This window comes from Anabrus simplex, chromosome 13, assembly GCF_040414725.1.
Source record: "Anabrus simplex isolate iqAnaSimp1 chromosome 13, ASM4041472v1, whole genome shotgun sequence".
Taxonomy (NCBI): Eukaryota; Metazoa; Arthropoda; class Insecta; order Orthoptera; family Tettigoniidae; genus Anabrus; species Anabrus simplex.
The window spans coordinates 31,902,218-31,921,254 of NC_090277.1; the positions used below are offsets into that span (position 1 = coordinate 31,902,218).

Genomic DNA, 19,037 nt, shown 5'->3' on the forward strand with positions numbered 1-19,037 from the left:
CACCTCCCACTCCAATCCCAGCATATCCAACAGTCTACCTCACCCCTCCCAACATAGCATACATCACCCCGCGACCTTCCACACCTGACCTTCGCATCCTCATCACCTCTCTCCAACAATGCACAACTACTCTCCACCTCCTAACCTCATACCTAATTCCAGGCATATCAACCCATCTATGCTAGAGTAACTGCACCTACCCATCCCCGCTCCATTTCAGCAACATATAACCCTCCTAATCTATATGAATGTAAAATAGCTTTAAGATAACATCAATGTAAACACTCAAACTATGATATAATAAAGCACCTCGCCATCTCTCCTACACATTCACATCCTTTACCCACCTCCTTCTTCCGTCACATCTCCCCAACCTGCCCGCATCTCTTGGCCAGAGAGAGGGCGACACCCTCTAGGTGGCCCGCCCCACCCCTTCAGGGTGGGGAATGAAAGCATTTGATAGATAGATAGACTTCGAATATCCGTTCCTCCCCCGGATTACTATCCTGGCTCGTATACCCGCCGTCACATCAGCAATACTATTCTTTTACGTTTCAACCATGCGGTAACACTCCAATACAAATACAGATTTCGTCCTACCAACCTACCTACATGTATAAGCGGCGCACGAGAGGGGGATGCCAATCACTTATTTCAATGCCCTTCATATGCTTCTGCTCGCCTACTTTTTTACGTCGTCTCATAAGTTTAGTCTCCACTTCAAACCAGTGTCTCCTCTTTACAACACAATCCCACTCCAGCCGTAAGTACGGTTATTAATAAATTCCTGGATGATGCTAAGATTCTTTTATAAGCTTTAGTGTTCTGTTCTCGGTCCTAGGTCATATGCTCCTACTTTCACTGGTGTTTTTGTCTTTCACTATTCCATCCTTTCCTGAAGGTGAGTTGTGTTCTTTTGAATATGAGATTAGATACGTGCGGAGCGACGTTTTGTTTGTGAACATTTTGCGTGTGTCCGCCTACTTCAAGATTAGTGAGTGTGTGAAATAAACATGCCAATTACTTTTCCCCTAGAGAGGAAGAAGACTTATGACTTTTATCCATGTAGGGCCTACAGCAGTTAGCTGGAGATAAGTGAATCATATCGGGAGTGTGTGTATACAGTCGAGGAACAACACACTGGTTATGAAGGTTTTTAGGAGCCGTATACCCTATATCTGGTTTACTTTCGAAGTGGTTGGCTTGTTGTTATTTAATATCCTAGTTAATTTTTTATCTATTGTGCATCTCAGACATATTGCGGCAGCTTGTGCAGGTTTTTTCTGTGGATTGTCCTGTTTCTTTTAAGATTTTCTTCATCAGGTAATTGCAGTTTCTAACGTTTTACACTGTGTTCAAATCTTTGAACATACTGCTAATAAAGTTGGAGTCTCAGTCTTCTACATCTTCATAAGGAACTTAGGATCTTACGGTACGTGATAGCAAGTAAGGTAAGCTCTATTGTTCTGTTCGTATTTAAACACAAAAGAACAGCGGCAGATAATTCTGTTTTTCAGCCGAATGTAGGCTGTACTTCGCCACATATTACTGTACTAACCCTTCGTAAATTTGACTACTCCAATTTATAATTGTTATATTTTGTACGTAACAGCTTACATTTAGAGTTCCTATAGTGTCGTAAACTTAACATGAATCAAAACACATAGATATTAAGTCATTTTATGTGATTTCTTAATATAGAAAACTTGACACACAAAACTATTAAATGAACGTGTTAAAGCAAGAAAATAAATGAAATTAATATAAATGTAAAAAAGGCATGAAGACACATTATGCGTTCAGCTGCAAGATTTTATCTGTAGTTCTAATTTGTATACATGCCTCTGAAAATACATCTTTTATACAACCCGGGCATGCACTGGAAAACAATATATAGCCTAAGATACTATAAATATTCACTACAGTAATGAATTTACTTTCAAGTTCTTTCTTCTCCTTGTTTCTCTCAGACGCGAACAACACACTTTTACTATAGCTTAGCTTTCATCAACAGAGGTAGCTTAACACAAGACATGGCTCGATGTTCGGCACACATTGCTTTATGACAATGACTGCAATAAGATGTCGTCCTCCTCTTCGATGAAGGGCAGAGGTGACAGGTCTTCTTCTTTCCCTGTACTCGTGGAGTCTGGACAAGATTTTCATGGATCATTTGGCACAATGATCGTTGCAGTGATGGATTGTTTAGATGGCTCCTCATGTGCGGGGCGACAAGATCATCACTCAGGGACTTCATGAACTCTTTCCGACTGACTGGTTTTCCCTTTCTTGTGAGTGTATTCAATCGATAGATGATGTATGCGTTCACAAAAGCAATGTTCATCATACTGAAAAAATACAAAGTGGCCAACGTTTCATCTTTTGGCTGCTTGTAATTGTGCGACACATTTGGTCATGGTGTCTACAGCACATTTCGTGTAGTTATACATATGAATCATTTTCGGCTTTTTTTGTTCGTGGGTCTAGCTCTATTGTTTCATGAGTAGTTGATAACAAACAAACAACTTTGTTTTGTTTGGCTTTATAGGAAACTAACACGTTTTCTTTGTCAAAGCAGTATATGGAAGAACCCACTTGTCTGGGACGTGTATTGAGCAACTCTTGAGGAATTTCCCATTTGTTTTGACGTTGTTTTAACAGTTGTCAGATCGTATGGTGCCTTTAGTAGATCATCTGCCAGCTTAACAGTAGAGAACCAATTGTCTGTTGTAACGTTCCTATAGCTACCGTGGATAGGACTCGTCAGATCTTTCACTTAATAATCCCCTGTGTTGGTATTCTTTCCCAAGTAAGGGATTTCATTCGTCATGTAGTTCGTGCTTACGTCGCATACCATCACAATCTTCAAACCGTATTTGGCTGGTTTGTTAGGTATAAACATATGGAATTTGCACTTGCCTCTAAAACCTAGGAATTGCTCATCTACCGTTACGAATACTCCTGGCGCGTACTTAGTTCGGCAGTTTTGAACAAAATTGTCCTACAGTTCTCTCACTGCTTCAAATTTATCTGTTTCCCTCCTTTCCTCACGTGTTTCTTTGTTGTCAAAACGTAGACAGCTCATAGCGAACTGAAATCTCTCAGCACTCATTGTTGATTTTCATTTCGTGCCACAGAGTGTAATGTTGAATAGTTCTCTCACACTAAGATCATTGTTCTTCATTACAGCTGTGAGTGCAAGAAGTCCCAAGAGAGCATGCATTTGAACTTTACTGGTGTGAGATGTAAACTTTTTATCCTTGTAGTGAATTCTTACTGGATCCATTTGTTCGTTAGTATGAAGTACGATTTTGGCGATCATTTCTTCGTCGAAAAAAGCTCAAGGCATTCCCTTGGAGTAGTTGCATCTCTAGCATTATTTGCAGGTACACACTTGAAGAACGAAACTTTATTTTTGGCAGGAAAACGAACAGAACGACATTTTGGTTTTGTTGACCAAGGGTGACTATTTCTTCCTCTAACGATTCGTTTCTTGATAAATATTATATTGCGATCAAAATCAGAATAATCCGGTTCATCTTATTCAGAGGAATCAGATGTAATTGGGATCTGTTGAGTGCCTGAAGATGTAAACAGATGAAATGATGTACCGCTAACGCCAAATGCGTTTCCTCTTTCTGGACTTAGATGCCCATTCTCATCTTCATAATTGAAACATTCCTTACTATCACTTGTATCATGAACACTATCATCTTGCACAAAGTCCTCTTCTTCAGTCTCTTTCTCCGATTCGTATAATAATCGGTTTATTTCGTCTTCCAATTATTTTCTATGGTATTCTGGTAGCCATTTGATCTTCAGATTGCTCTCCTGCAGTGCGCTATTATAACAGACAAAGGGTAGATAGTGACTTAAAACTATACGTGTATACTTAAGAAACGGTAAGGGACTGTTTAAATCGTTATAATAACGTACGCACCTTTAAATCAGTTGAAAACAGAGTTGTTGTGTGAACCCAAGAATTCACACTTTCACTAACCGTTCGTCAGTATGACTACACCCGCCCAATTATTACAAGAATGAGCAAAGATATCAACAAACGCACATGCCACAGTCAATAACTGCTCGAAAAAAATTTGCCACACAAAATGGCGGCAGGCACGCTGGCGCGGAAGGCAATAAACTATACGTTTCTGCTACCTACCGTCGTAAAATTTATGAAGGGTTAGTGTTCTAGGGTTAAATATTACCTAGCTGCCATTCTCAGTGATAATGCATGCATGTTTGTTTTAATATGGTACCAGATTGATTGTGAATGGCATGCTTATGCGCAGTAGTATACGTGCTGTTCGAGCAGAAATTCAGAACTGGTTCTGAACTGTGAGTCCTGAATTCATGCTGTTCTAACTACATTCAGGACCATTTTGTAGCCAAGTAGCCAGCAGTTCTCATTCAATACAAGGGACTGCGTGTTCTATACATGCACGTTTAATTCGACGCGTACGTGGTGCAACAACAAAGTATTATCTGCGCACCTTTTCTGGATAGATTTACACCCTAGTGCTGAATTGGTCGACCTCGGCAATCTTCGAGATACGTACTGGCAACCTTTGAAACACAAACTGTGAATCGCTTATGCATCGCTGTGCGACATCTGGCGTACACTTTACGTACTAGTACTGTTGTTATTTACACAGGAAAGCCAAACTATAGAATTCACTCTAGGAATAAGATTCGCATCGAGAAATGTTATATAATGTTATATAATGTGTGTGTGACATAGTTGTTGGCTTAAGATAACAAAGGTTTAGCAAAATTTATATCGATCGATCATATTATCGATTCAATTCAGATTTCATTTCCATTCAGTTGGCAGTACTACTGAAACCGGAATTGCTCCCTCCTTACTCCTCAAACCCGTACACAATTATCTTACGGGCTTATTGTATTAAGTTTATGAATTTGTGCTTTAATGGTCACGGCGAGAGAATCGATCTATTGTGTTCAGTTTTATAATCAATTATTTCAAGTTTATCTATCGATAAAAAGCACGCAGATAATACTTCACATTGGAATGGTGATGTCCTCTATCATCCATTAAATGTTTTGTAACAATACGTAGATGGCGTTGATACAGTTCACATTTGCCATTTAATAATTCCAACAAACCATTATTAACAATCAGTTCTGGAAGCATTCTGCTTTGTGTATGCTCATTAAAATAATTTTAATAGAGTACATAGCCAGTTCAAACTGTTTGTTGTAACAAAATACTTTGCAGCCAGTTTTGGAACTGTTTGTTGTAACAAAATACTTTGCAGCCAGTTTGAAAATGTTTATTGTAACAAAGTAGTTTATAGCCAGTTTGGATCGGATTGTTTTAATGAAGGAGCTCATAACCAGTTCGGAACAGTTTGTTGTAACAAAATAGTTCATAGCCAGTTTGGAACTGTTTATTGTAACAAAGTAATTAATAGCCAGTTTGGATTGGTGTGTTTTAATAAAGGAGCTTATAACCAGTTTGAATCTCTCTGTTATAACAAAGGAGTCCATAGCCAATTGAAAACTATTTGTTTTAATGAAGGAGCTCATAGTGACAAACATAACTTATAGTATGTATTGAAACATAATCAGTAAAGATTGTAAATTTTGGTAAAAATTGCCAATGGGTACCTGCCTATCCTTTATCAAATAATTGTTTCATCAATAAGGAATCTGGCTAAACTGCTACTGAATTCAACATAGCTCTTAAAGGGGCTGCTAGCCCAGGTGAGGTATGTGCATTGAGAGAAGAACTATGCCTATATCTGTGTAAGAAACGGGCTTATTAAAATACGTAAGGCACAGGGCTTAGAAACAATTGCTATTAACATCCAGGATGATTTACATAATTTATAAATGTGATGAAAACTGCCGGGCTCTTCATTTAAAACAAAACTGGATGAACTACATCAGAACATTCCTAGTAGTGACTTTCAAAATTATATTGTAACTGAATCACCACTGGACTCTCATGTAAATACAGTACAGTATGTACATAGCCAATAGACTTAGTGGATGAACAGGGTGGGGAGGTTTTGTCTTTACATTGGTTAAATGCAGATCATTTGCCATTCAGGTTGTGCTAGAAAATGAATAGTTTTGAAGTTTTGGTTGTAAAATATTTTTACAAATGTCTTTACATCGCACAAACACAGATGTGACTTATGGTAATGGTGGGATACGAAAAGGGCTGGGAGTGGGAAGTAAGCGGCCTGGCAGCCCTAAAGACAGTTTTCCGTGCTTTTCCATTTTCACACCAGGCGAATGCTGGGACTGTTTGTTACTCAAGGCCATTGTCACTTCCCTCCTACTCCTAGCCATAACACCATAAGTGTCCATGTGGTGTAAAACAAATTATTAAACAAAGATAAGTTGTAGTATAGAGGACAAAATTTAATTAATAAATTAGAGTGCATTTAGAGTGTAGCGCAGGATAGGGTTGTATGGGGGGATACATCAAACCAGTCATTATTCCCCCATTGCAGTGGGCGATATGCAAGTTGCATACTCACAGGCTTTTCACAAGGTGTGTGCAAATCAATCCCAATCTGTGAATGTGTGATGTTCTTTCAGTGAAAAATGTTTACCCTTGAGGTTCAGTTTCCAGGTAAAAATGGAGGTCCAGTGGCTATGAGCACAATATCAATAGTCATCTAGAAATACAGGCTTGACTGACAAAAAAAACTGTGTTTTTTGCTCATGTTTCAGTGCAAGGTCTGTGGAAGTAATCTACATCCCAAAACTATCTAAACCTTCACGCGCTATTTAAAATGGACTTCGAAGTAAAGATCAAAGAGGAACCAGTCTCCTTTGAGGAAACATCAAATTCTTCATGCGTAAGTATCATTCCAGATAACTTTATAGAAATTGCACGTAAAGCCTTAGCACTCGTCTGAGTTTGACTGGTTACATAACTCTACTTTTATCAGTTGTTCAGGTGATATATGTGTATCTTGCTGTCTCTTCTTAAGGCACACACATGTATATGTTGGGCCCTTTCGACCAGAGCAATTGTGGTGATGAGCCTCTTCCAACACCTGCCACAGCTAGCTGAGAATGAACATAACTTTCCACCACGTAGATTCTCTTCTCAGGGTGTTGGACTGTCCGATGATTCCTCGTACAGGGCTGGTATTGGGGTGTCATGAATTAACTACAGGGTCAAGCAAACTACTAAATAATGTAACTCTAAGACTGAATAAAATTAAATTAAGCAAACTTTATTAATCAAAGCAAATAAAAATGAAGTTGAATTTAAATAAAATTGGTAATGAAAGAAATTTAAATTGAAGTTAAATAAAAGTGAAATTAAATAAAGTAGCAGAAAATTCTAACATAATAACATGACATTAACATAAATCACAATCAGAAAGTCAAGATAAACAGTTAACAAACAACAGCATCCTCTGACTGAATTCCAAAAGAATTTATGACTCAAGACTAACTAAAATTACATAATGTTGTTAAGAGTGAAACTATAAATTTTATTTGTCACAGCATTATTAATTAATGACTCCAAACAGTCAAATATTATACTCACACAATATGAAACACAACTATGAACACGCTTTTTCATTAATTTCACTTCAGTTCAATGGAGTCTTACACATCTATTGATTATTCAGTGGATGCATATTGCGTCATGGCTGTCTTAACATTTACCATAAATGAAATATTAAAAACACAATTATCAGCCATGATTTAAATATTATTCCCCTGTGGACTTATCGGACCAATACTAACAAAATTAACAAAATAATTATATGCAGTGGGTCAGTAGTCAACTTAGCCTCCTCTCCTATTTAGAATTATTATCATTTGCTGCAGCTTACATAAACACACCCATTCATTTACACTGCATTATACATCATTGACACTATACCTCTAATAAGTAAAGTTGGCGTCTGACACCTAGGTTTAGCAGGAAGAGCATTACATGTGCCATTTCATATTTTTGCCACATTCCAGCATTCCTTTCTCTTACCCCTCACTTCCAGCTCACTTGTTCCCTCATTCATTCTGACCGCTGTGATCTGTTGTAGACTACCTGGCCCGTCGGTGTTGTCACTCTTTTGATCACTCTTAACTGTGGCATACAAACTGTGAGGGAGTTCCTTACTGAAGGACTGGTACAGGAAGACATCCTTCAAGTAACTGGCGAAACTGGGATTCTTACGAATCATATGTGAAAACTCATTAAATTACTTATATTTACCATATGAGACTGATGTGTTTGTATTGTCTAACCGGCACCACCCTCTAGGACCCCGGTAACATCCTAGCGGTGATGAGGTCAATAACCTTACCCACCAGCTGAGTGAAAAAAGGAAGAGAAAAAAAATAGAGAGAGAGAGAGAAGGAGAGAGGAAGGGAGATAGAGAGAGACTGGTGAGAAGGTTGCTATTGTGTCCGCCCCAAATGGGTAGATTAAGCGAACACAAGAGAGAACAAGGGGGAAGGTGGAACAACAAGTCACAGTACGTCAAAAAATTCAAGGGTAAAAACAACACCAGCAAACCACATGATACTAAAATTACCCAAAAGGAAGAAAAGAGAGACACTTACCCAAAACGTGAAGGAAAAGCGACTTAAGGTCCGAGGACACCCAAACAAAGAAATAGTTGCAGCGCTGCACCAAATGTGGTAAATGAAAACCAACTTTTAAGTGATATGAAAGAAGACTTTAATAGACATTTAAATGAAAGGTAACATTTCAAAAGATAATATCTGGAGTGGACCTAGGTTCATTATTAAGTCAGATAATACCTTGAACCATATTGTTTAAAAGAAAGTAAATACTCGATTAACAATAATTGCATTAACTTGCAAGAAATTAATATGATTAGTAAATAAATACCCAATGAGGCAACTTTAAATAAGAAAATGCAGACTTCATTTAACAAATAATAAAGGAACTAAATCGTAAAAATCAACAAGAAAAAAAAACAACAGTGACCTCCATACCTCAAACAAGATAATTAAATATTGATTTAAATGTGATCGATCACGCGTTTAAGAGAAAAACAAATACCATGCTTAGTAAACAAACGTAGTTCCATGACCTTTAGGCCGGTTGCCTTTTAACTTTACCACAATTCGTTACAATTTCTACCAAGGGCAATTTCCAAGGGCACACGAAAATAAAGGTAGAAGTTACACTTTTCGCCCAACCAAAGAACGGGACGAAACGACAAAGAGGTAGGCCGAAATAAATCACATTATATGAAAAGAAAAGCCAACGATACCAGGCAACAAAAATATATTCATCCCAGCAGCACACACGAACCAACAACAATGCCCGTTAAAAACAAAAGCCCACAACAATTCCCCAAACACACGTTGCCATAGTAATGGACAAGCCAAGCACCGACTACAAATGAGAAATAAAACCAACGGTTTTAAATTAAAAATAAAACAGAGATCCCAGAAACAATGCAAAAAGATCAAAAAGGAGAAAAAAAATCCCAGAAGGCAAGGAACCCGAAGGAAAGCTAACCCCGCTACCTTGGAAACTGCGCCTTGGTTCACACCTTATGGTACAATCAAGTGCAAAAAAATTTTTACTGAATTTTAAGATAAACATACTAATTTTTTCCACGGTGCGAACAGCATTCTAAAATGATTAATCGCCGAAACCGTTTCCTATGGTTCATAGACGCACACGATATCCAGCACAAATTTCGAAAAGGAAGTCTTAATCCAAATATTATTATTATTATCATTACAGTTATCTTGAAGTACGCCGAAACACATAAATCTTCTTGCTTCCCCAGAATTACTTTAATCCAAAACAGTTACATACCTTTAAGTCCAGAAAAATTGAGAAGTTCAAACCTTGGCCATTGTTATTGAAGACCGGCAACGACGAGGCCGTGAACTAAAGTTGTTCACCAAGGATCCTGGAGGATTATCGTAGCAAAAACATAGTCCAATGAAACAGTAGGAGGCCAGCAACTAATGGAATAAGGGATAATCCCTCTTAAGTTGGATTTCACGGGGGTTTCAGCACAACCACCCGCCGCATAGCGGAACACACACATTCACGTCCATCCATGGCGGCTACAGGACGCCGACTCGCTCGGAAGTAGTTGCTAGGAGTCAACAGTAGACTCGCCTCACCACTCGCGCACGCACGCGCAGTAGGCGCGGACCAATACTCCGTTCAACAGCGCGCGGCATATCATAACAAAGGGGATATTGGCGAAAGCCGATTGACATAGAATTTCCAAATGGCAACACACATGCGAGGTCGAAAAGGTTATGGGGGGGGTCTCAAACTACTTAATACTGTCTCAATCCTCCCGCCCCGAAAGACGACAAATCTGAAGCATAACACGATGATGATGTGGTGGTCACATATATACTAAATTTGGGCGAAGTAGTCCAACAGGAAACGACCACTAAGATTAACTAATTTTAGTTAGGAGTTCACATGACCAGGTTAATAATCCAAGACACAGTTCCATATCACATAGTTTTTAGAAATAATTGACGGGGTGCGATCAACATCAGTGTCCAGAAACGTTAACCGAGCACTCGGAGAATCACCAGAGTAATGTTTGTCATCAAATAGAGAGCACAATGACCAGAGTTCACCAAATATTCAGGTTCACCCAATACACATTGGTTCAATGCATCACACAATGATATAGTTTTTGACACATTAACAAGTTCACCTTTGAGGTTTGGCAACTCTCACACTAATCACAGATATACTGACAAAAATCAAACGAAAACCACATGATTATTAGTCCACGCATCCAGGTTATTTTCTCAAGCACGGTGGTAAATTAATTTTAATGCACGAATACCTTTACAAGTCTCCTTTGATATTAAGGAAATGCATGATCTCGTGTTGCAAAAAGATGACAACAGGGGAATGAAACGCACCGGAAAACCCGAATGGGGGGCGAAACCACAAGAAGAGGGAGGAAAAAAAAACCAGACCAGGAAATTTAAAGTAAGTGAGTATTCAGTTACAGGATCCATAGATCCGCCAATTAACTTTACATTAAACTAGTTACCAACAAACTAGCTGAAGCCCAGAGCTTTCCACTTGGTCCGATATAGCGCCGAAGGAAAAGAAGGGTCCATTCAACGACAATTAAGAAATCAAAGGGAAACTACATAAAATATACCCTGTTACTCTGCCACGAAGGACACTTAGCCATGACACGTAGAGAAAGAATTGACAAGAACACATAGAAACATAGGGTACAATCCAACACATAATACCAACTAGGACAAAGACAGATATCCCGAAGGATCATGAACATAACGGAAGGGAAAGCAGTAATATTCCTCAAGCACAAATCACCCACAAGAAAAATATATAAATAAAGGTACAGGACCACTCCAACGAATAGTCGTCCTTGGAACATATGGTTTAGAATAGCAAGGGTTAAACTAAGAGGACACATGAATGACCTATCAAATTACACTTTAGATATTGGAATGACACACACACAACCACAGAGTGGTGAACTCGTCAATCGGTCCAAGGGTCAAGAACGAGGGGTTGAGCAAAATACAAACCACACTGGGATCGGCAACTTATTCTAGTTCACCAACAAAACACAGGTGAGGACTCAAGCATAGAAAACTAATTTTTGAACAGACCAACGGAAAACCATCAGAGAGAAGGGACGCAGAAACCACTCGAGTTACAGAGAGGTAAGACAGCCAACAGTAGCATCGATGGGCAAACAGGAGACTCCTATAGGTTACCAGATGGAAAAATCGCGATCAGTCAGTCATCCATAACGGCCACATCAAAGTACAACTACAAGAGAAATGCACAGGGCAACGTGGTACAGAATAGTAGCCACAAACCTAATTCTGCGTGAGGAAGAACAAGTCGAAAATCCCAGAGCCAACAGATAACTAAGAATTGCCCACCCGAAGGTGTACTTCCTCGGAGTAGTGGATACCAAACCAACAGCCAAATCTACCGTGACACAGAGGTAAATTAAAGGACAAATCACATCCCAACCAAGGTGTCTTGACAGCAAACAACGTAATCCCAAACACGATTACCTACATAATGACAAGCTAGCAACACGGGTTATTCATAGAGAGATAAAGGATAACTATCCTCAACGCGTGTTCACAGACCACAACCAAACAGCACAATACAAAGCAGAAATTACGACAGCAAACCCGGTACAGATTAAGGACTAGGTCCATCCCACAGAAGCACAAAAGGAGAAATATCCTCAGGAAGGAAGTCCGACCGTACCACCAAAAACTCCACACGCCAACCGGTAGATAAGGAAAATTACACTACGTTGCTAACGGTCCACAATTCAAAATAATCCTAACAGCTTACAACAACATTACCAAGTTACAACACCGGAGATACAACCATAATGCTGGCAGGAGTGCACCAACCGAACGCCCACAGAAAAAAAAAGGAGACAGATTTTCTACATAACCCCAAAACGACCCCCAAAATCAAAAGGTTAGGAAGATAGATTCAGCCCAAAAACCCATTACAGGAAAAATAATATAAATGGTTCAGGCATAGGAAACCACTTTTAGAACAGCCGCGAAGAGTGCCCAAAAGGAGGAGTGTCAGATCACTCAATCATGGATGAATACAAACATCAGTATCCGGAAAAGAAACACCTTTAAGACACGCGGTCCATGCAGAAGGCAAGCAGGGGACATTTCCGACACCAATAGATCGAAACACACCACAATCAGAAATCGTACAATACTAAAATGGCACAAATAGCAACCCAATCTTGACTAAGCACCACGCATCTTCAGACACGCGCACACAATGAAAGGATGACAAAATGGTAAACACTCAGGCACCAGACACACTCCCGTACATTCCATCCCAAGCACACCATAGCTCAGCAATGATTAAGTCACAAGATGATTGAAGGGTTCAGCGGAAGGAATCCGATGCGGAGCCACAGAAGAAATAAGTCTTTGAAATTACATACTAAAAGCCTAGAGAAAACAGAGGGACAACCAAAGCGCAAATTAAGTTAGATGTCATTAGATTTCCCTAATGGAACTTCGGTAGCGCACCACATAAGCATAAGGTTAGATAACGAGGATATCTATTCCAAGGTATTAATACCACCATCACAAGACAATTAAGGAAAGACAATTTCTAACTACAAGGATCCACACCTAGAAACGTAACATACAAGGAGTACTAAATTAGAGTCACCAACACGAGGCACAGAAAGGACCAGATTGGCTCGCTCGCCATCCCACAGTATGTGTGCTAAATTCACTAACGATACAGGTCAGTTACCAAAGGTGCATCCATCCAGCGGAAGATGCGGTACAATTTGCCAGATCAACCAGGTTTAATTTGAGAAACATGAACGCGCCTAATTCGTTTTGCTACAGGGTCACTTACCAAAATTGAAACGGGAGACAAGAACTCCAACACAGTGCACGGGCCTTGGTACCTAGGGGCAAGTTTTGCCGAAAACTTATTCACAGCCTTACTCATCGGGTAGCACTTAACATACACGAGATCACCAACATTAAATTTTGACGGTTTCCTACCTTTATCGTACTGCCTTTTGACCTTTTCGTATGACACAGCTAGATTCCTTTTTGCTTCATTCCAGATCTTTTGAACATCAATAGGCCTAGATAGGTCTGGGAGAAGATCCTCAATACATAGCAGGTTAGACATAGGAGAGTACGGAGTATAGCCAAACATTAAAGACATAGGCGTCTTACCATGGGACTCATGAGTAGCGGAATTAAAAGCATGAGCCAACCAATGCAGACAGGAGTCCCATTTGGACTGGTTGTCATGATGATACGCTATCAACGCAGAATTTAAGTTCCGATTCAACCTCTCTGCATAAGAAGGATTTGGATAGTATGGAATAGTGGTGACATGTGAAATGCCCAACTCAAACAGATACCTTTTGAAGGAGTTACTGGTGAAAGAACTAGCATTGTCAGATACTAAGAACTTAGGTGGACCAAATGATGCAAAAATGGAATTAAGACAGGAGATAGAAGTACGTGAATTAGTGGACCTGGTGGGAAAGATCCAACAGAACCGGGAGAAGGCATCTATACAGACAAAAATGTGGGTGTTTCCCAAGGAAGATCGGGGGAGGGGTCCTACGAAATCTATGAACAGTCGTTCCATGGGGCGCGAAGCTTGTGATGAAGACAATAATCCCACCCGATTATTCAAATTAGGTTTGCTGATGGCGCAAGATTTACAAGATTTGACCATGTTCCTGATATCACTATCCATTTTCTTCCAAACAAAGAATTGCCTGATTTTCAAACGAGTTTTGAAATTTCCTAGATGACCGCCAAGGGGTGAACAGTGGTAATACTTGAAAATGACAGGTACCAGAACTTTAGGAACGACAATTTTGGAATTATGGTCCTTGCGACCCTTACAACAGAGAACACCCTTAGATAAGGAGTAAGGTTTTACTTCAATCCCGCTACTGATCATGTCAATGATCCTTTTCAGATCCGGATCAGTTTTTTGATGATCTCCAATTTGTTGATACAGCAATGGGGAATCGGTGAGGATGGCACTAACTCCAACCGTATTGACAGCAAGCTCATCGACACATGGGTTGGCTTCCACACAAGGATTACCTTCAAACATCCTGCTCAAGCCATCGGCAATGACGTTCTCAGACCCACGAATGTGGCGAACATTGAAATTAAAGGATGAGATCCGTAATGCCCATCTAGTTATCCTACCGGTCCTTTTGGGTCGGTTCAACACCCAAGAAAGAGCCTGATTATCGGTCTCCAGATCAAAGTTGACGTGTTCAATGAAAGATCGAAATTTCTCCAGAGCAAACAGCACAGCTAGACACTCTAGTTCATAAATGGAGTACTTAGACTCCAGATCATTGAGGACCCTGGATACGTAGGCCACGGGCCTACGCCCATCTTCATGTTCTTGTAACAGAACGCCAGCAATAGCACGCCCGGAGGCATCAGTTTGGACAATGAAACGTTTCTCGAAATCAGGAATAGCTAACAAAGGTGCATTAGTCTGTGCGACCTTCAATGAATTGAAAGCTTCCTCCTGGGCTTTACCCCAAGTGAATTTTACATTCTTTCTCCTAAGGTCGTTCAACGGGGCAGCCACTTCAGCAAAGTTAGGGATGAATTTTCTAAAGAAATTGACCATACCAATGAATCGAGCAACGCCCTTGACGTCTTTGGGAGGTGAAAAATCCCTAATGGCTTGAGTTCTGGAATGATCTATGGAAACGCCCTCAGAAGAAACTACATGTCCCAAGAAAGACATGCTGGGTCTGGCGAAAGCTACCTTTGATAACTTCACTGTAAGGCCGGCTTTCCTTAACCGTAGCAATACTTCCCTAACGTGCACCATATGTTCCTCGAAGGTATTCGAATAAATTACTAAATCGTCCAGGTAATTAAAGACATAGCTGAACTTAATGTCAGAGAGAATGGAATTTAACAACCTCGACAACACGGCCGCTCCACAGCTGAGCCCGAACGGAAGTCTGAGGAACTCATACAAGTTCCAGTCGGTGATGAAAGCAGTGAGGGGAATTGATCTCTTCGATAAAGGCACTTGGTAATAAGCCTGGTTCAAATCCAGGACAGTGAAAAATTTCGCACCTGAGAACCATCCAAAACAAGTATGAAGGTCGGGTAGAGGAATGGATTGGAGTACAATCTTACTATTTAGGGCCCTATAGTCAATCACAGCACGATAACCACCAGAAGGTTTGGGTACCAAGAACACAGGGGACGCATACGGGGAAGTCGAAGGTCTGATCCCTCCGTCTCTCTCCATTTGCTCAATGATTTTCTTTAGTTCCAACATACGGGGTGGGGAAAGGCGATAAGGAGGGGATCGAACAGGCTGCAGGTCAGACAACTCAATGTCATACTCGAGTACGTCGGTCAAGCCTAACTTGCTAGTGAACACATCGGGAAATTCCTTGCAAAGAACACGAACTTGCCGTGCTTCGGCATCTCCTAAATGATTCAGGTCAAGCCGATCAATGTCACTAGACTCATCTGACTCAGGATAACCCGCACACAAAACTTTAGGCATTTTCAAGGGAACGTTAATCAATTCAAATTTCAGGTCAGGAGAAAATTTAAAAAAGAAATTTCGACACTGAGGATCCAAAACAACACCGGCCCAAGATAGAAAATTGGTACCCAGAATAATGTTACATGATAAATTGGATGTCACCAAGCACTTGATCTTCCAAGTGAAATTCCCAATCCTCAACTTGACCTTCACAGTCCCCAAAATATTTAAAAACTGACAATTAGCCGAAACGCATCTTAGATTAGTGGGTTTTATTTCCGGAAGTTTACACGAGGATTTCTTTTGACAATACCAGGCATAATTCATCAAGCATACTACGCTTCCAGTATCAAGAAGGGCATCTACGGGTTCATTGTTGACCTCGACAAATGTGCACGTGCCAGAGGAGGGGGCATGAGCAGAAATACTATTGCACCTTGGGGGACACACCGTTCTTTTACGAGATTCAGGGTTTACAAACTTAGTATTGGCAGACCTTGCCCTTTCCCTTTCTAGTCATTGAGTACCATTTCTGTTTACCAAGGGGCAATTTCTTTTAACATGCTGCCTAGAGCCACAGGAATAGCAAGCGCCTGGACCACGTCTAACGTCAGGGCAGGAATTTCTTAGATGATTTCGGGACCCACAGTTGTAACATTTACGGGCATTCACTACTTTAGGTGTTGACGGAAGGACGGGACAATTGGTAGTAGTAGGGGGAGGGAAATTCACAGGTCTGGAGGCATCCCCATGTTTGACATCTTCAGCAAAGGAACAAGCCTCTTCCAATTCTTGAAAGGTAGTAGGGCAACGGGTTAAGGAAAGATAGGAGCGGTACGCAGGAGATATTCCTTTTAAAATTCTAGAGACCATTTCACATTCTGGCACAGAAATTCTAAAAACCTTGCAAAAGAATCGCAGATCCAGCACATAAGTTAGCAAGTTCTCATGCAGGAACTGGGTCCGGAAACAGTGTTGGGGCACAAGACTTTGGAGAGCAAGAGAGGGAATAAATTTAGAAAGGACAAGTTCATGAAAGGTGCTAATCGATAAATTTTTAGAGATAGCTTCAGAAATTTCTCTCTTTAGAATCCCTTCACAATGAGGGAAGAGGGCGCGGAAAATCCCCAAATCATCGACTGAGTACACATTACCAGTCTCGGTCAACTCCACCAGAAACCGTAAGAATCGAATACACTCATCGATAGAATTTACAGAAAAGGACTTCACTCCGCGAAAAACTTCCTTTAAACAGTTAGGCGATGACGCCGAATTTAGCTTAGAGACTAAGGTTTCCAGTAAAGGAGCAGTCACGCAACACGAACCTTGGGCATGGGACGAGGACGTAATTTGGTGGGAAGGGACACTCTGGGTAGGTACAGTAGGGTTAAGTCCAGTAGAAATAGAACAATTCTCCATATCTCTGTTAATTAACAGCAAATCTAAATCAGAGGTGATGCCAGAAACCACCGTTAACAATCTAGCACATTCTGACACAAAAACAGAATCAGGCTTAATAGATAATATATCCTAAATTCGGCCCGAGTAGTGGTCAGCTCTGGCCCTCAGCCGGTTTACTTGGGCTTTGGACGGAGGCAATTCAATAAATTCTTCACGAATAATGTTAATTTCGTTAAGATTGTCACAGATTAGGTTAAGGTACTCACCCACTCGACTCCTGTCAATAGAAAATACATTAATGGGGACCTGGGAGTTGGCTGATAGCAAGGCAGCGCACTCAGCGACAGTACGGTCAGGTTCAAGGCCACGAATGGATAACTCGTACTCCAGTTCGGCACGACGCAGGAAAGAGGGGTTCGTAACGGCACGCGCCATGGTAGCAAACATGGAACAAAATAATTTAAAAAAATTACACAAGATCCTTGCACTCCCTTTCACAATAGTTATTGACAATAACACTTTTAGCTTCTTAATTTTTGATTTCCGTCCACCTACATTCGCCACAGCACTGCACCAAGCAAGGGTAGGAGGGGAGGAAAGTTAGGCTGCACAAGGCAGAAACAACTGAGATTAGGCAGCAGAGCAACAACAACAACAACAACAACAGGTCTGCTACCACTCAAATCAGGTTCAGAACAACAGTGGAACAACAAACAACCACCGCTCTGATACCACTCTAACCGGCACCACCCTCTAGGACCCCGGTAACATCCTAGCGGTGATGAGGTCAATAACCTTACCCACCAGCTGAGGGAAAAAAGGAAGAGAAAAAAAAGAGAGAGAGAAGGAGAGAGGAAGGGAGATAGAGAGAGACTGGTGAGAAGGTTGCTATTGTGTCCGCCCCAAATGGGTAGATTAAGCGAACACAAGAGAGAACAAGGCGGAAGGTGGAACAACAAGTCACAGTACGTCAAAAAATTCAAGGGTAAAAACAACACCAGCAAACCACATGATACTAAAATTACCCAAAAGGAAGAAAAGAGAGACACTTACCCAAAACGTGAAGGAAAAGCGACTTAAGGTCCGAGGACACCCAAACAAAGAAATAGTTGCAGCGCTGCACCAAATGTGGTAAATGAAAACCAACTTTTAAGTGATATGAAAGAAAACTTTAATAGACATTTAAATGAAAGGTAACATTTCAAAAGATAATATCTGGAGTGGACCTAGGTTCATTATTAAGTCAGATAATACCTTGAACCATATTGTTTAAAAGAAAGTAAATACTCGATTAACAATAATTGCATTAACTTGCAAGAAATTAATATGATTAGTAAATAAATACCCAATGAGGCAACTTTAAATAAGAAAATGCAGACTTCATTTAACAAATAATAAAGGAACTAAATCGTAAAAATCAACAAGAAAAAAAACAACAGTGACCTCCATACCTCAAACAAGATAATTAAATATTGATTTAAATGTGATCAATCACGCGTTTAAGAGAAAAACAAATACCATGCTTAGTAAACAAACGTAGTTCCATGACCTTTAGGCCGGTTGCCTTTTAACTTTACCACAATTCGTTCCAATT

General features: G+C 40.3%; 1 protein-coding gene across 1 annotated transcript in view; it reads left to right on the plus strand.

The window, feature by feature from the left end:
* Positions 1-1,352: 1,352 nt before the first annotated feature.
* Positions 1,353-19,037, plus strand: part of LOC136884873 (uncharacterized) — a 92,995-nt gene continuing 75,310 nt past the window's right edge. Inside the window, exons 1-2 of the mRNA XM_068230025.1 lie at positions 1,353-1,451; positions 6,712-6,839. Of these exons, the coding sequence (XP_068086126.1) occupies positions 6,774-6,839 (66 nt within the window). The 5' untranslated portion in view covers positions 1,353-1,451; positions 6,712-6,773. The remainder of the gene's footprint in view (positions 1,452-6,711; positions 6,840-19,037) is intronic.